Consider the following 18,372-nt stretch of genomic DNA (forward strand, 5'->3'; position numbering starts at 1 on the left):
ATGAAGAGAGGGCCTTGTTAACACAACTGGGAAGTTCAGTGCTGATCTACTTGTGGATGGTTCTAGACAAGAACAGGGAGATAATTAGCTTTGCTATAGACAAGCTCACAGAAGCCAAAACCTGTTTCCTATCGACAGCCATGCTATTGCCAAGTTCTAAGCGCAAAAAGAGAGAAGCCAAATTTAACTTCTTCCTCACCCAGATACGGTTGCATCTAACTGTCTGGCTACAACAACAACACTGCTTGCGATACACAGTATTAATGTTGCATCCAGAAGTAGTTAACTATGAGGTTTTACAACACCACATTCTGACCCCGTGCTCAAATGCTCTAACGCTGACTTGGCCGTTCACTAAATCAAACATATATACTCCTTCTCCCATGTACAGCTTGCAATAAGCTTTACAAAATTTGAGATTACACGGTAAATTACAGATAACACTGCAGCTTCCATAATATTGGAACAAAGGTTACATTAATCTGAATACACAACATGAAAATGAACGTTTGCAGTACTTTTTTCCCAAGTTCTTCCATATCAGCTCACGTTAGAGGCAAAACATCATCTCCTACCCATTAACTATTGGGATTTTGACCCAAGGGACAAGGATGTTGACCCAAGTAACCAGACGAGCATTTTTCCCTCTTGAAGCAAAGGGTCTGCAAACAATGCCAGTGGCCTGGAATAGGTGGCCTTGAAGTCTATCTTGCTAAATGAATGGAACTATTCATGGGTATTTTGCCTGATGAAAGCCTACTGTCTCTCCCAGGAATCTGGGCAATTCAAATGACTTTGAGCCACTATCCTCTTGATACTTGAACTGAAGCTTAAACTAGTTAGTTCAATCTTCATAACCACTGCAGTACCACTAATTAGCTCTCCAAACCATGAGCAGATTTTTAGGACAGCACCATTTGAGATACAGAAAGTTCTTCAGGCGGAAGGCCACCCAATATAGGCTCCAGCACACTGATACCTCAGAACTGAAGAAACACATTGGTTTCAAAATGTAGTAATAATTAAAAAAAAAAATCTTATTCTTAAGCATAGTAAGCAACACCCACGGACAGCAACATAAGCTGCAAAAGGTTCCAGGGTGTCCACCTGCTCCTGATCTCCTGGAGTTAGCAAGCTTGCAGTGCAGCTGTTCTTACTGAAAGCTCCTTTCACGCAGTTACATAGGAAAGCCAACATGTGTTCCTCAGTCACGAAGACCTTCTCTATTCTTTTCTCCAAACTCATTCCCAAGCTACAGCTACACAGAAAGCCATCAATCTCCTTGTTTACAATTAGATGAGATTGGAGGCAAAGATATTTCCTCCTTATTTTTTGATTCTGCCAACAACAGAAGCAACTGACTTTCCACATTATCTATGGTTACCTACGCACGCTCAGACAAAACTTCTTCACTTATTAAAAGCTGACTTCCCCAAAACAGCTAATTTAAGAGAAACTCAAATAAGAATAGATGCAAATTTATACAACAGGACTACAGGAACAGTGAGGGGCACTGGATATAAGACAAATTAATCTTTCATGAGGTAAAGGAGTTGCAAACCTCGTTGCCAACGGTCCAAATACCTTTTCAAAGACACCCCCTCCCCCCGCGTAGACCTTAAAGTTATTGAATATTTTAAGGATAATAATCTCATAAACCACATCCGTGCACAAGTTCCCCAGTTCACCATCAAGTTAACGAGGAACTTTACTAAATTGATCAAAGCCCAAAACAAAAAAAAAACAAAACAAAACAAACAAAGTCGGGACACGAGACGGAATTTTCCTCTGCCATTCTAGCATCTAGTCTTTTGTTTCGAAGACTGCAAAACAAATTAATTTTTTTAATTGCCTTAGGCAATTAGACAGATTTTCATTCCATATCTTTTAAAAGATGGAAAATGCAACCCAGCACACTTGCAAATGACTTATTTTCAGCATTTAGCACCTGGCTAATAGAGTACCTAAAGTTAACTGATGCCTTCCAAGAGCATAAGATGTATGCTTCGTAACTGTGTATACAGTTTAAAGCTAAGACGGTTTCACAAACAGTTGTTTTGACTTTTTTTGGGTTTCTTTCATTCTGTCAAAACCCTCATTCCAATTTCCTTTTGAAATTCAGATTCAAAACTAGAAATCAGTGAATAAATACAGATGGCCAGAATTCCAAATGATTTTTCACATACCTCGTCTACTAATTCCTGCTGGTTCAGGCGTGAATCTCTCATCGATTATGGTATCTTCATCTGAATAATCGTGGTGATAGTTTACCGGAGTCTCCTCCTGGTTTGCAGATTCATTTCTGTCTACACACTCCTCCTCACGCTTATTGAAATACTTCTGCAGCCAGGCCGGTACAATATTTTTCACCGTTTCTGTCATTCTGCTAATTATTCCCTGCTTGAAAGAAAAAACACTTGTTTAATTACAGAAACGCAGTCAACAGCATATGCTGCGATACCACCTTCCACGGACCTTGAAGACAGATATTATACAGCAAATATTCAGAAGACGACGACGAGGTTGATCCCTGGCATAGGATCGCTACACTTCTGGTAAACCTAAAATTCACCTAAGATTGATTTACAACTACCTATCACTTTCTGCACTTCCAAGTGACCTTGGCAAGGCTCAAAGTTTTGAAACCTCTGCCAAAATTCACCAGCAGGTCGTCAATCTGCAAGGCTATCAGGAAACTCTACGCCTGAACAGCTCCTGACCTACAGACTTGTTCCAGGACTCTTCCTCTTCGCACCCTCCCGTGAAAACCAACTAAACCAGAAGTTCAGCAATTATCTACTGCGACAGTCAGGACCATACTACCCATTAAAATCAGTGAATCTAAATATTTTCAATTTTAGTAATGCTGAATTGCAGTGACTATACGCACAAAAAACAGTTCTGCTCTCAACAGTCAGGCTAACCCAGAAGATGTCCTGCAAGAAACACAGCTATAGCTATAGCACCAGCACCTCCTCTTGCAAGAGCCTTCTAAAGCTGTTGCTGTATTTTGTAGAAGACTGACTCTGCGGCATACATCGGGTACGATCGGAGAATTCCCACCTGACCAAAAGCCCCAGGAACTACGGTTAAATAAAAGATAAATTAATATAAATGAATATAATTAATAATAAAAATTAATAATAAAAATTAATATCCAGAAAGCTGACAATCATGAGCTAGGCATCCTGCTAATCATCCCTCCTGCAGGCAGGGGGAAAAAAAAAAGGTAAATTAGATCCAGGACTAGTTCCCAGGAACTTTGAAGCTGCTAACTATACTGCCTACAGTGCCCAGGCACCTTCAGAGCTTAATGGTAAGAGACAGAGGTTTTGGTGGGCTGTAATTAGGATCACAAGCACACAAAACACATCTATTTAAGTATTTCTAAGAATCGACTTATCGACTAAAGTTGTAGGGGGAAGGATGAGAAAAACAGCGGGGTAGGGATCAGAACCAGAGGTATAACCTCACAAAATCGCATCGGTCGCTTTCGTGCCTCCCCAACTGCATCACTGAGAGACAATTAACATTAAGCCACAGAACCTTCTGCAGAGTGGACATGATATTGAAGATAAACTGAAATTAATTGACAAATGCTCTAAGCAAGCTATCTGCTCAAAGCTCGTCCTTTTACGTTATGAACATTTGCACGATTCGTCTGGTTACAAAGCTAACTGCTATAATAAATGCACACATGTAACACCTATCAGTTTGTCTATTTATCAAATCATTAAAATTCTTCCCCGATAAGTTACTGTTAATTTGATCTGCGCTGGATGTGCAGCAGCCATTCTCTGTGCAGAATCCCCCAGATATCCCCACGCACGTGTTTGCTCTGGCACACTCTTTAAATAAACCTACTGGAAAACACGCAGAGATAACAGACAATGGAAAAGTTAGAAAACCATCTCCACTGATTATTTTCAATCCACGTGTAAGGTTTATCAGTTAGCTACACAGTGTCGGCACACGCAAGCTATGGCACTTTCAACATTAATGCACTGTTCAAGCCAGAGGTTTCAACGGTTGCTCTGTAAGCGTGGGGAATGTTTGCATTGCCCTTCCAGGCCAGCTTTAGATGGACAAGATTGATTGTCAATATGTGGTATAAGGGACTTGGCATTTCTGCAAGTGATAAAAACCTAAATGAGCAGCTATCCATGCGTAGCGCTCCCTTGGTTTTGCATATGATAATCAATCCCCTCAGCTACGTTGCTCATTTAATAGCGGAGAGGTTTTGGCTGAACAAACATGTGCAGAGGGCATCTCCAGAGCATCTCTCTGGGCGTCCTGACATTTCTTAGCAAAGAGCTGCTGGGAGGGATCTCGGCGCGTCCCCCCTCCAGCACGGGGATTTTCACACCCCGAATTGACGGACCGCTTTCACCATCAACCTGCTGTACCCTACAGCACAAACGAGAAGCAAAGCCTGGCAGGTAACGTTCAGAGAATTGATGATGGGCTGAGGAGGGGTGCAGGGAGCGGGGAAAGCCCTGGGGGTGGCACTGGGGGTCCTGAGGGCAGCGGGCTGGGGGTGAAGGGGAGGGGGAGGAGGGGGGTAATGGGCTGGGTAGAGGGGTAAGGGGGTAAGTAAGGGGCTGAGGGGATAACTGAGGGGGTTAGGAAGGGGCTGAGGGGGTAACTAAGGGGGTAACTAAGCCGTTGAGGGGGTAACTAAGGGGGTAAGGAGGTGGGTAGGGGGTAACTAAGGGGATAAAGGGGCGGGTAAGGTAAGGGGGTAAGTAAGGGGCTGAGGGGGTAACTGAGGGGGTTAGTAAGGGGCTGAGGGGGTAACTAAGGGGGTAACTAAACGGTTGAGGGGGTAACTAAGGGGGTAACTAAGCCGTTGAGGGGGTAACTAAGGGGGTAACTAAGCGGTCGAGGGGGTAACTAAGGGGGTAAGGAGGTGGGTAGGGGGTAACTAAGGGGATAAAGGGGCGGGTAAGGTAAGGGGGTAAGTAAGGGGGTAACTGGTGGGCTGAGGGGGAAGGGCCCGCTGTGGGGGGGCCGCTCCTCACCCGCTTGCTCCTGGCACAGGGGGGCTTCGCGGCGCCCAAACGGTGGCGCCGCCTCTTCACCTTGCCGCCGGCCGCTCCTCCTCCTCCTCCTCCTCCTCCTGCTCCTCCTCCTCCTGATCGGGCTCCTGGGCTGCCGCCCGGCGCCCCGCCGCCACCGGCCCTGCCACCGCCGGCCATGCCGCTGCCGGTCGCGCCGCTACCGGTCGCGCCGCCCGAGGCCATACCGCCCCCCCCCCGCGTTCGGTGCCGTCACGGGGCCCCCCCGCCCCCCGCCGCCACGCGCCGCGGGGCCTGCCCTGCCCCTCGTGGGAATAAAAATGTTGTTTTTGCAGAGTTACGTTGTTTAAAGGTAAGGAATGGGGTATCGAGGTGTGCTTGCAGCGATAAGAACGCTTAGCAGGCGACCTTGTAAAATGCAGACAACCAGACTCCGTAGAACAATTCGGGGAAAATCACGGTGTTGAGTCAAGTCAGGTAAGTGAAGAACCATTACCGCTTCAACCAGTAAAAAAGTCGAAAGAAATTCGAAATTTAACAGGCCGGCAACTGAAGGCCATGCATTGTCTGGGAAGCATCAGACAGATTGTGAGCCTGGATCACCCCCTCAGCGGGGAAACAGGGGAGGGTCCCGTCATCAAAAAGTATATAAACTGGGTTTTGGAACCAGCAGGGGCGCTCCTGCTCGTGGGACGCCCGCCACTGCGATCGCGAATAAATTCCTGCTTCGCTGAGCTCCTCGCCTGAGCCCAAGTTATTGGCTACGGAGTGTTTCTCACAATTTGGGGGCTCGTCCGGGAGCCAGTCGCCTACTGGGGAGCCCCACCGCCGCAGCAGCAGGAAGGCATGCCCCGCTGATTTCAGCGGTCCTGTGCATCGACGGCGGCGGTTCTGCGGAGAGCTGACAGAGGGCCCGAGACTGATGAAAGAGGCAGGATCCGTGAAGGAGTGGGGAAGGGAAGAAGGCAGGCACTCCGGCTTTGAGAATTGATCCGGTAACTCTGTGCACAGACCAAGGTAAGAAATAGGAAGTATTGCCTTGGGGGTCGGGTGAGACTCTGTGTGCCGTGTGATTGAGACGTACTTTTGTACGGAGCGAGTGTGGAGTCCTGATCCGCGGTTCCGCAGCTCCGCGAGGGGCGCGGCCGGAGACGGACGAAGCGTGAGATAAGGGAGAGAAAGGAAGAGTCTCGGGAAATGTGGTGTATGGTAAGCCCTTGCACGGGGAAGTGCTTGGCAATACACCAGGGAAATTTGGTGTGCGGTAGTCCTCGCACGGACGGGACGCCCGCCACTGCGATCGCGAATAAATTCCTGCTTCGCCGAGCTCCTCGCCTGAGCCCAAGTTATTGGCTACGGAGTGTTTCTCACACCCTCCCCCTCCCTCCCTCGCGCGCCCCCTCCCCTCACGGGAACGCGCGCCCCCCCCTCCCGCTGCCGCTCCCGTTCCTCGCCCCGCCCCGGTCCCGTCCCGGTCCCGCCGCCCTCCCGCTCCCGCCCTCAGGACCCGGCCGCCATAATGAACCCCGGCCCGGCCACCGTAAGCACGGGGCTAGGAGTCACCTCCAGAGCCTCCCCGCGCCGTGGCGCCGACCGCTGGTGTGCCGCAGCACCGCGCCGGGCGTGGGACGGCGCCCCGAGCCCACAGTGCTCGTCAGAAAAGCCGCGCACCGACAACCGATACCCCCGCACCGACAACCAACAGCCCCCACGCCGACAACCAACGCACAAGCAGTGTTTTAGGCCGGATTCGTGGCCCCGTTGGTCCGGGAAGCAGTCGTCACGCTAAATTCTACCCCACGGCAGGGGAACGATGGGCATCGTGACAGATCGCCGCCCCAGAAAATAAACACATAAATAAATAATAAAAACGATAACGGGACATGAATCGTGCCCTTAATAACAGACATTGGGCAGTGAAATCACCGACTTCTGCAACAATACGTGCTCAGGGAACTGACTAAAACCCCTCCTGCATCGGCCATGTAATAGCTAGGCAAACATCACATAATACTTCCCTCCCTCATGTACACCAAACCTATTAAGGCAACCATAGTAGCGTGATAACGTGATTTTTCTCCTCCAGATCAGCGTCAAAGGCAGCTACGCTAGGTTTGCTCATAAGTTCAAACGCTGCTTTATTTATTTATTTAAATGCCATTTTTCTTATTTAGAAGGATTTCCATAGGGTGACAGGCCTTTAATGACACTCACGACTCAGAAACATTTGCCGATGCAGTCAAACGGTGTCTATTAACGCTAGGCACTGAAGTTAATTGGTATTAAAAATGAGCCAAAACGAAAGGCAAGTATCTGCGTGTCCAGCAGAATGACAGCGATCATCACCATTTGATCAATCTTCCCCCCACTCTCTGTTGCAGCTAGGTACAACGAAAAGAGTTTATGAAATCATTACGGGACATTCTTGTAGAAAACTTCCTCAAGCTTGGAAGAAAAAAAAACATTTCAGCTAAGTAAAACAGAAAATAACTGGAAGAAGTGAAGTATGGCGGTGTTGGAAAAGTTGCTTCAAAGACTTGTTTAATTAAAAAGAAGGAAGAAAGCAAGTTCCTACTGCAATCCCATCTTTGTCAAACTGATGGCGGGCACCAGTACGATGTGTTCAGCTAACACAGGCTGGAAGTTGTAACTGCAGCTGTGAAGTTTACCCAGTAAAAAGACTCCGCAAAGCATTCTAGCAGTTCCGATGCAATCACTGCTTCCTGAATTTGTGACTCACGGTTAACACGGCAGTACAGGAAGAAGTCTGGCATTCACTGTGCTCTTACGGTAAAGAATCTGCCCTGCGCACACCATCCCAAGCCAGGTATGCGCTCCTAACAGGAAAGGACGATAGGCTGATAAGTCTCAGCAGAGGGAAAAAGACATCAGAGAACTACTTTATAACAGCAGCACGCGGGCTGCAACCAACGTTCTCTTCCTCTCATCATTTTCATTTCTGTGGACTCCAAGAGAATACACTCCCAACATTTTTCAGCTCTGGAGAACAAACAGCCCAACCAATCTCATTCACTGAACTACAAAACTGGTATTTTCACTATCTAGTCCGGAAAAGGAGGCGCACGTCTCTAACGTACAGTGTAGAGACCTTGTTAATAGGCAAAGTCTGCATAAAATAGGTGGCCACAGCCTGATTTTCTGACGTTCAGGGCCTTGGGTCACACACCACCACAGCATCAGACTTAATGAAGTCACCAATCTATGTGGGCCTCTCGTTACACAGGTCACATGTTATGGACCAACCTCTCAAAGGCCAAAAACCAGCACTGATACTGCCGGGCCAACACACATCTGTAGCATCCCATTTCTGGGTGACAACACAATGAATGTTTCCACAAAGTACTCGATGCAACCTAACTACTGTGTTTGGTGATGCAAAGCAAGCCGTGTCAAAGCAGCGTAGCACCCAGGCACATTCCTGGAAGATGTTTTGCTGCTCACGTTGAAGAAAATAGATAAAAAAATCCTGTGCAGTTTGCACTTCTGAGCTCAAGTACCACAGCTATGCACTACAATTGAAGTGGCATCAAACCTTGTAAGGTTTTGAAGCTTCAGCACTGCCATCCAAATTCAAGGAGGCTGCATCTATTATCTTGAATTTGCCCCAGCTCAGTCCCCTGAAACAATTCCATAGACACGTACAAGCAACCCTTTTCCCACCCAGATTCTTTGCTTCATCTATTCCACCTCTACCTTGTGTCATATTCTTATTAATCTGCCCCTCAAAAGACTCCCTGGCTCACACAAAGAAGCAACCCAACAAATCCCTGTTCCCAGCCACGTTGCTTTCATGCTTTGGGAAGAGTTAACTGCAACAGCTCTAACTGTGATGCCACCTCACCCCCTCCACCTATGTGAGGTTCTTTGCCTTCTGCCTCCTCCTACGTGTACACCTGCACTAGAACCAGGAAGAATGTGCTTCCTACAATACTCCAAGAGCCTCTTCTGTTTCAGGATGTCATCATTTCAATTCAGGACTGAAAGTATTCCTAGCAAAAACCCAACAGCTAATAGCTAACAGAAGCAGTTGCTGGTGATCAGCTACAAGTAACCTGGAAGTACTGAGGAGTCACAAAAGAGAATTTGCATTACATTTAAGAACAGCATGCAGCTTAGGACCACTGCTTTCACTGACTACACTAAGCCATAAAAAAGAATTGGATTCTTACCTGCCATCACAGCAATTATGGTTTATGTTGCCCCCAAAACACACACGGCAGTACCAGAACTGTGTCAACTAGCTTTAACAGCTTCCCCAGCTATTAAGTACAGTAATTTCTGCTTCCTTTTTTTTCTTGGAGGAATATTCTTTTGTTTCCAGCCTCACTTACTTATTATACACACTGTTAATTAGCAACTATTTCTCCATACTCATAGGGTTATGGAGTCCCTATGACTGGAAAAGACTCTGTACCCTTCAAGATAAGAACAGCATAAAGGCAGCAACTCGCAAGACTGCTCTAGCTTAAAGCAAAGCTTTCCTCATTGCTCTCATCTCCTTTGACTTGAGTGCTGTCATCCTTCTACCAGAGCTTTAAAAACTTCATTACCACGAATGAAGGAAGACCAGAGCAATCAGAGAGGGTAGCAGAGGGTATAACTTAAGGAGCTGTTACTAGGATTTTTTTGTTGTTCCTGGTGGACTATTTTTCTCCTTGCCAGCAAGGAGGGAAAACCAGCAAGTTGTTTTCTCCAAGATTTTTTTTTTTTAGGTTTAAGAACACGGATTATGTTGTAGCAATTTCTTCGCTGTAAAGCGTCAGCTGAGAAGTCTAACAGTAAGAAGGGCAAGGGAAAACTGAATGCTGATGCAGAGAGTGCCAGCAGACATCATCCTCATTCCACGGGATGTTTGTAGCTATGGCAGTTGAAGTCTACACTTCCATATGCTTAACATACCCTATTTATAAGCCGATTTTAGCTGACCTAGCATGTATCAGTAGTACAGTTAGAGCCAGCAGCCTGCAGGAAAAAGTGGGCACAGGTGTTTCCATAGCAAGGCCTGTGAGTGTCTCCCATACATACTTCCAGTCTAAGCAAGCACATGAAAGGCTTGGCTTGTCGCTTACCTAAGGAACCAGGAAAACAAGGGGAAGCTAGATTTTGCTTGTGTCCTAATGCCCATATAAAAATAAAGACAGATGAAATACCCTTACTACCTTGTTAAATTCCATAAGCCGGAAGAGAACGTGCTGCACACAGGTACAAGTAAAATCCCTTGCTGGCAGGTTTGCAGAAACAAATCTTTTATTTACACAGGCAAGTCTATCTTTAGACCCCATTTACCTCTTTACATTTCTCGAATATTTACATGACTTCATGATGCTCCAAGAAGGGAGTGATGAACAAAAAGATTACAGAAACTGTCAAAAGCATAGCAAAAAAAACCCAACCTATCATTGTGCTTTAAAACTTATGAGCTAGAATAATGTAGAAGAAATGTAGTTTTAGCACTTTGGCCATAACGGTCATGCTCTAGAAGACACTTAAATAGCAGAGGGGATTTCAGAAGTGATCGTATCCAGAGGTTGCCAGTGACAATTCATGAGTGAATCGTAGAGTTCTTCGCTTGTCTCCGTGAATTGTCTGTTCATTTCATCAACATCCAAGTAGAGCTGTGGATCTGAAAATAAAAGCCTGGTAAGTCCAAGTATCAAATCTGAGGCATGCGCACAAAAAAACTTCACGTGAAATGGCTAATAAAATGTATTTTAAGCTAAGTGTAATAAGCTATTAGATCTACTAATTTTAGTGAGGTATTTAGTCCTCTAAAATTTTGAGCCTCACAGCTCCAACTTTTGGGAATTTGTATATTAGAAGGCTGGGACTAGAACTGTCTTTCAAGATAAAGACAAAGACAATGTTTAAGATAGTAAAGATAACGTTTACGGATAATCAGCCATGAAACCCTCCCAAGAGTCATTTAATTCACTTCTACGGCAATACACGTTACATAGGATAGTTTCTAAACACTAACACAAAATGCCTCCACGTGAGGAACTTTGCAAACCTTCCAGGACACAAATATGTTTTGTACCGTATTTGTAAGTGCAAGCTGAATCCTCCTTTTGGAATCTGCAACATAAGCTTTTACCTCAGGGTGGAGAACAAAGCTTTTGCATATTACTGAGTTTCTAATATAAAATCTGTTTAGCGGAACCAATACAAAGAACAAAATTCTGTCTTAGACCATTTTCAAATGGGAATGAAGGCACAGGTACAAGAAACCTGCTGCGAAGCATTGACAGTGTCCCGTTTTACTTGATGCGGTCAGTGTATGCTGTATCAGCTTTAAAACCCCAGCTGATTGCAGATCAACCCCACAGAGGTTTGACCTCAGCTGAATTTTCAAGATGTTCTTCATCCAGTAGAGGTTGGCTTGTATTGTTAAAAGGCACAAGGATGGCTAAACTCAAGTGACAATGATAGAACCCTTATTACCGTCAGTAATTAGGTCATCACCGATTGCAGTCATAACTGAAGATTCCTGAAAGACAGAAAAGGCTAAGTTTAATCATAACTCATTTCAGAAAGCATCACAGATTCAAAGTGCTGCAGTCTCAACCCATTCCTTCTTCCTACAACTACAAGGATAGATGGCATTTTATCTACTTATTTTTAGAAGAAAGCCAATATTACAGTACAGGTTGGAAGGGACTTCCGGAGGTCACAACTAATACATTGACCACGATAAGACCACTTAAAACAACTGTTTAATTTGCTTTAAGCAAAGCAAATCAGAAGAACAGGAACAGAAGAAGCGTACGCAATTATGCTGTCAAAACCATTCTTTGGTATGCGTGAACAAATAATGGTGTATAAATCACTAATTCTATGGATTTACTATTTAAGCACTTAAATACAAACACCTCTGAATGGAATCTGCTCTTTTAACTTCACACTAAGCAGAAAGCATGTTTTCAACTTCGGATTCTTTTTGCTGATTCACACAAATCTGTACAACGTATTATCTGTGAAATATTTTCTTTACAGCAAGCGTGCACTATCTTTACCTCAAAAACAGCTGGAGCCATTAAAGAATCTCCTAAAGAGCAGTCTCCAACAGCTTGCATGCTGTCATAGGGAGCATAGGAGCTGTAGTTGTAGTCAGCGTAAGCATCGTAACTCCTCTGCGAGTAGTAGTTCTGGTAATCTTGGCAATAATCATTATGGTTGTATGACTGGTACCGCTGCAATTCTGCTTTCAGTCTGAAACATGAGAAGTTGCATACAGTCAGAGAACAAGAGACTGTAAACCCAGTTCTGAACTTAAACAATTTGTCAGCTTACATACTTCAAAGCTTAAAAGGAAGCTTTCCTAAACAGTCACCTAAGTGACAGCTTAAGTCACAGCTCAAAACCTCATTTCTATAGAAGCAAGCATCCTCACCTTTGCCAATACCAGAAGGAATTGTTCTCATGGATTAACTCCAGAGCCTTGACATGGTTACCTGTACACATCAAGTATTTTTAGCGTTGGCATAAGCAAGCTGCTGCTAAGTCTCTGTGCTTTGCTAAAGATTGATTTAAGACCAGAGACATTTATCAAGCACAGCTGCTTTAAAGATGCAGTCTTAACCCTTCTATCTTTTGTTTGGTTAATTACTAGATCTTATTTCCAGAAAGAAGTGAATGGAGTCAGATTATCCATTTCAAAGAAGCATCTGACGCTGCCTGTCAGTTTGCCATGTCTACCTCCACCTGCTCAGTTTTTTTGTTTGTTTAAAGTCCATTAAACATTCAACAGCTGCCAACTATACCGCTCAGGTGAAGTCAGTCTTGCTTAACAACACAATCGCGATTCTCCAGCGTGACGCCTTATTATTAGTGGGAGAATTACAAAATACACTGGTTCTTAAGAAGAAAGGGCCAGCTGATTAGCTTTCACTACTTTCCCTTTCAAGATTTTCTCAGGGGCAGCTTCAGACTAATGACAAGAACCAAGATAAGTGCTATCTGTACTAAAACTGAGGTACACTGCATAAAGAACATTCAGATAACCCAGCTGCATATTCAAAAAAATCCGCTGTTTAGACTTGTCTTCACTGATTCTGTACAGGCAGACCTCCTGTGTCTGCAGTGCCCAGTTTCTCTGACTTGAATTGGGGATGCAGAGAAGTGAGTTCTATGCTTTTGGGGAAGAATACAAGCTGAAGGCATTCTGAAATAGCTTCCAAACTCAGCAAACATGAGGGACAAACTAATCCAATGGCTGGGTATTTCAATGCTAAGAGAGCACGGTACTCAGCCATTCAGAAACGTATTACTGATGTGTATTTTAATACCTACATTTGTTTCAATACTGCAAAGCTACACAAGTTCTAATAAAGAGGTAATCCATTGTCTTGTTACTGTAGTAAACAAACAGAAGATACATCATCTTAGGTCTTCTGCTTCCAACTGCACTCTTCCTACATACAGTTGTGTAGGGAAGGAAAATCTGAAAATACTGTTGACGTTCTTCTGGATAGCCGAAGCAAGAAAACATGTTTGTGGCTTATTCTTGTTTTCAAAATAAAACAATATTAATTTAATCAAAAAATTTTGGCAAAGAAGTTTGGACAGTGCTCTCTTGGAGAAGAGCATTTCCATTCTAAAGCAGAAGGAGGCAACATTTGCAGAATTATGCTAGGTAAACAGAAACAGAAGTGTCATTTTTTACTATTTAACAGAACACACAAGCTAACCTCATGAACATACTGAAATTGTTTATATGAAGTCCTGTTTTGTCAGTATCCTGAATCAAAGTTCATCAAATTTGGTATCAATTCTTTAACCGTTCAGAGACCTGAATTGCCTTAAATAAGTGATAGAACTGAGCTGGTAGAGTAAGAAACCCTCTCAGGAAGTGCTAAGCTTTAAACTCCCCATTGCCCTAAGCTCATGAAAAGCAAAGAATAGCATTCTAAACCTGTTCTAGTAATAACGCCTTTGGCTATCTCCCTGCGTTCCCATTTTTCCCCCCCACTTCTTTCCTGTCAACCCACTATAAAACTAGTTATGTGCTTCTCTCAAACTAGAGGGAAAGCTCTAAGAACAAGAACTCCCTAGCATATAAAACCACTTGTTGTCCCTTCTACCTTATGCAGGCCCAAACCTGAAAATATTTACCAGTGCATTCAGCTTTGCTACTGTTGAGAAACAAGGCTGGTTACAATGGCAGCTAAGCCCAAGTTGCGCTGTCTGGCTAGACTTAACAGTTGGATTCCCCCAGCCATCCTGAAGCAGGTTGATGAATCCAGGGAGTCAAAACATAGGACTTCTGCATTTCTGGTTTTGTAGACTGCATCCTGTGTGCAGCCACTACAGCAAGGGCCACAGACTTTCCAAAGGCAGAGCTACAAGAATCTGATTATTTAGAATAACTGTATCAATGCACAACTCCTTGGTTACCTTTTAGAAATTCCTATGCTCAGCCGGATTCCTTTTCCCCCCAGACCTGGTGCGTTCTGGCAGTCTTGCAGTGCCCTCATCTGATCACCTTGCTCACCAAATCTGACATAGGCATACCCTCTACTATTTTCAAAAGGGAGAAAACCAATTCTAGTATGCATAACAGTTACAAAGCTAACGAATTCAGTTTCTGTCTTCTACAAAAAACAGAAGATAGCAGCTACTATAGCTTCTATTACTTAAGCAACCTCTCTGGCATGTGCACGTGCACAGAAAAGGCTTTCACCAAATTAAAAAACTTGGGCCAGAAGCAAAAAGCTTATTCCTTGGTAGCATTAAGATGCAACTCACTGAGAGCCAGCAAAACAATACATTTTAAGTGCTCTCTGCGTAAGTAATCAGATTCCATATTTCTGCATATACAGCAGTTAATCAGTTAGCACTAACCCACTCCTTTTGGAGCCACAAACTTTATTGGTCACAAACACCAAGAGCTGGCTGTAATTATCTGAACCAGTATTAACCGGTACCTCTGAACTCTTCAAACAAAAATATCTTTCAGGTGCTCTTAGAAGAACAACATCAATTGCCTGCAACAATTTGATGGCTTTGCTAAACGGAGCACTGAAAAGCACAGTGGTACAGTTTCTTTTGTAGCCTAGGCTGCTGCTCTCTCACTACTGAATGTGATCCTGCTCTCAGTTTCCCACTAACTTTTTCCCCCAGCGTTTATGGCCTCTTTTCATCTATGACACTTTTAAGGGACTACACCGTGTTGAAAAATGCTGGTTAACATTTCCTTTTACACAAGGTGCCTCATCGAATTTTCCTGACAAAACCAAACCCCAGAACCTTAACTAGAAGAGGAAGCACACAAACACACATGCCTCCCTGGCCACCATATCTCCCCAAAACATATCTGTTCAGTAACAGACCAACTGTAAGAATACTGCGATTAAAATCAGTATAGCTCTATACACTGCTTTTGTTCGGGATTACTAGCTAATGTCCTTCCCCTTACCCCTTCTGGAATTAATACTGAATTCTGTACTCCAAAACGCGGTTCTTAAGTCATACAAATGACATTTAACAATCAGAATTTTTCCACACAGTGATCCTCAATAAAAACTTCAATCCTCTACTGCAGTCTTTCAACAAATTAAAGGAATACAAAACTGGCTAATAACTGTTCAGTGATTTTTGGACCTTTGTAGCACTAGAGTAACAGCAGTACACTCTGCAGCATAGTTGCAAGTATGTGGGAATAATCTCTTTTTTTCTCTGAAAGGTGTGAGGCCTCTATTTCACCCTACTAAAGATTTTACCACCAACTGTACTGCTAGCATTGAGACACTGCAACTTCTGTGCTTGAATGAGATGCAGGACAGGTTCCTTAAGGTGTCGCAATTTTTCGTCTAAACCTAGTGTTGAGATGCTGTGTCTTTGACTCTTCAGTGTCAGCTTTCTTTCCAAACACTAACGGAGCAGCAGTAGTGACAGAATCCTGCTTCTCTTCTGTCCTTCCCAAAATAAACTGTGAGGCAGCTGCAGACTCTGCACCTGAACACTCTGAGTGAACACCGAATGTAAATGATGGCAAGGCAGCATTTTGTGGACGCAGTCGCAGTACCAAAACCTGCAGAAATAAGTGAATGTCAAGTCCGTAACCCACGGTGTATCTGCAGTACATGAAGGTTTGAACTACATTCTAGTCCTGATCTTTCCAGTCAAAACTGTTTAACAAACAACCCACCAAACAGTAAAACAAACAAGAAAACCCCATGCTTCCTCTCTACATAAAACTTTTCACAACTGTGTTTTCTGCCCACCACCTGGCTTTAAAAAGTATACGAACTTCTTTGAAAGATCATGTTTTTAGTCTGAACTCCAAATGAACAACGTGTAGGGCATGTAAAGAACAAGCACGTCATTAATGAAAGCTTTTCTCTAAAAAGGATAAACTTATTCTTGGGGAAAAGTGTGGAAACAGAAGTTATCTAGGCAATATTCCTACAGGAAAAACGAATAATTTTGCCACACCTCAAAGGAAAAAATAATTGTGCTTAACAGGTAAGAAAATAAAAAAAATCAGAGCAAACCAAAAAATAAATCACAGAATATGCATCCTCGTTTTAATCATTAAGTATTACCTTTGAGCTCTGCTTTGGTGCTTGGCTTTGCACTTTCACAGGCTACACACTTCGTGGCCTCTGCTTTGTTTTGAACCAAGCAGGTCTCCCAATCCCAGCTTCCTTCAGGCTTCTTGAATTTGTCTAAATCCAGAAATTCTCCAGAAGGAGCAGAAAATGCAGATGCACTGCTACTGGTCACAGGTGTTGGACCCTCTGTGAGACAAACAAGACAGTTAACCATCCTGTTTGAACATGAACTATAAAATGAGCATTAACTTTTAAATTTGATTTGTCAAATCCCACAGAAATGTTCAAAACTACTCCGCAACTCCCCCCCCCGCCCCTGAAAAAAATAAAAGCCACCAAAAACCCACAAAGAAACAAACAAACAAACAAAAAAACCAGAGTGGAACTCAAAGCTTCCAAACAACACACAACTCTGTTCAGCACACAAGCTTCTGTTGCTGTTGATGACAGTGTAACCTCCATAAAGAGGCCTGACAGGTGCCTTTTAAAAAAAAGGTGCCTTTTAAGAGAGAAGCAGAAGATAACGCTTCAAATTCAAAACCGGAAAGACAAGAATGGCTCTTCCCTTCCACGGCACACGCAGAAAACTTTTATCCTAGTATTACTTGCATCGCTCTTCCTCCTGACAAGTGCAACGTAACCGTGCAATTCACTGCACCATGGTCACAGTAAACCCCTCATTTCCAAAATTCCTCCTTGCAATGGCAAGAGCCTCAGACAAAGATGCCGACTGACCGCTCAGAGGTTGGAAGTCCAAGAGAATCAACTCTGTCTGAAATCCATTATCTTACCTCATGAAATTTCAGTCTTACCGCACAGGATGATTACAAAAGCCTGGTCTAGTCCATCTTAATTTGTTTCTTCCACGATATATTTGCACAGGTGTTTTTCGATGTAATGGCATGTTAAATGACATTTAGAGTCAAAGTTAGAATTAGAATCGTATTTTAAAAACAATACAACCACGCTCAAAATCAATTACGGTCACACACAATGGGAAACAACCCAGTACTGCCCTGAAGAAGTTACCCAGCGGGTCACTCGCTTTCTTGAAGCCTACCACTGACCTTCATAGGCATCTCTCTGCTTTAGCTTAAGACTAGTTAAGACTACACTGTCTTGAAATCTGGCTTCACATCTCCCCTCAATTACATACAAACGGTGAGTAGAGGCATTTTGGACACATTCTGTAATTTTTTTTACTTATTTTTTGAAAGAGAAAAACGCAGTCATTTTTAACTCTTTCTATGGAGTTCTCATTTTCGCCAGTGAAAAATCACTATGTTGTTTTTAAATTAAGTCACTCACTTCAGCCACCTTCCCTCACCAGCTGCAAAGCCGGGGGTATCTGCATTGATCCAGCTCCGTACTAATACATTTCACAATCAGTTCAATTTATGCGACAGGCTGGAACCTGGGCTGAGACCTCTGAAGTGCCTGTAAACCAATCCTGCAGACAGCCGCTAACCCATCAACCGTACCTGGGAATCGTGTTGCTTAAAATATTCCATATATGCAACGTACTTTTATTCTGTACAAGATTCACAGAGGCTAGGATGGAAACAACAGGAAAAAAAGGACCATACCTGGTTTCTCAGACTGACAGGCTACACATTTGTTATCTTCCGTCTTATTTGGTACAAGGCATATTCCACAGTCCCAAGAGCCTTTCGCCTTCTTAAATTTGTCTCCAAAGCCCAGAGTGGCTGTTGTGACAGTGCTGCTCGAGGAGGATGTCACTGTCACCGAGCTGTCTGTGACCACTGGTCATGTCAGAGCAG

The 18,372-nt window shown here is 43.9% G+C and overlaps 1 protein-coding gene across 1 annotated transcript; it reads right to left on the reverse strand.

The window, feature by feature from the left end:
- Window positions 1-10,505: 10,505 nt before the first annotated feature.
- On the reverse strand, window positions 10,506-16,768 carry LOC310883928 (uncharacterized protein C6orf52). The gene is made up of 4 exons (XM_083805017.1): window positions 16,583-16,768; window positions 12,053-12,248; window positions 11,481-11,526; window positions 10,506-10,662 (listed from the first exon to the last, which is right to left on the reverse strand). The coding sequence occupies exons 2-4, from the start codon at window positions 12,110-12,112 to the stop codon at window positions 10,526-10,528; spliced, it is 243 nt and encodes an 80-aa protein (XP_083661143.1). The 5' UTR covers window positions 12,113-12,248; window positions 16,583-16,768; the 3' UTR covers window positions 10,506-10,525.
- Between the last annotated feature and the right edge of the window lie 1,604 nt (window positions 16,769-18,372).

Source organism: Anser anser (genome assembly GCF_964211835.1).
Source record: "Anser anser genome assembly, chromosome: 19".
Lineage (NCBI taxonomy): Eukaryota > Metazoa > Chordata > Aves > Anseriformes > Anatidae > Anser > Anser anser.

What these genes read in the sequence shown, in the direction of transcription:
- LOC310883928 (XM_083805017.1), bottom strand. Translation starts at nt 12,112, where the DNA reads ATGCAAGCTGTTGGAGACTGCTCTTTAGGAGATTCTTTAATGGCTCCA. An exon ending in TGGCTCCAGCTGTTTTTGAG is followed by an intron (nt 11,527 to 12,052) that starts GTAAAGATAGTG and finishes TCTGTCTTTCAG; the next exon opens with GAATCTTCAGTTATGACTGC. An exon ending in TGATGACCTAATTACTGACG is followed by an intron (nt 10,663 to 11,480) that starts GTAATAAGGGTT and finishes TTTTATTTTCAG; the next exon opens with ATCCACAGCTCTACTTGGAT.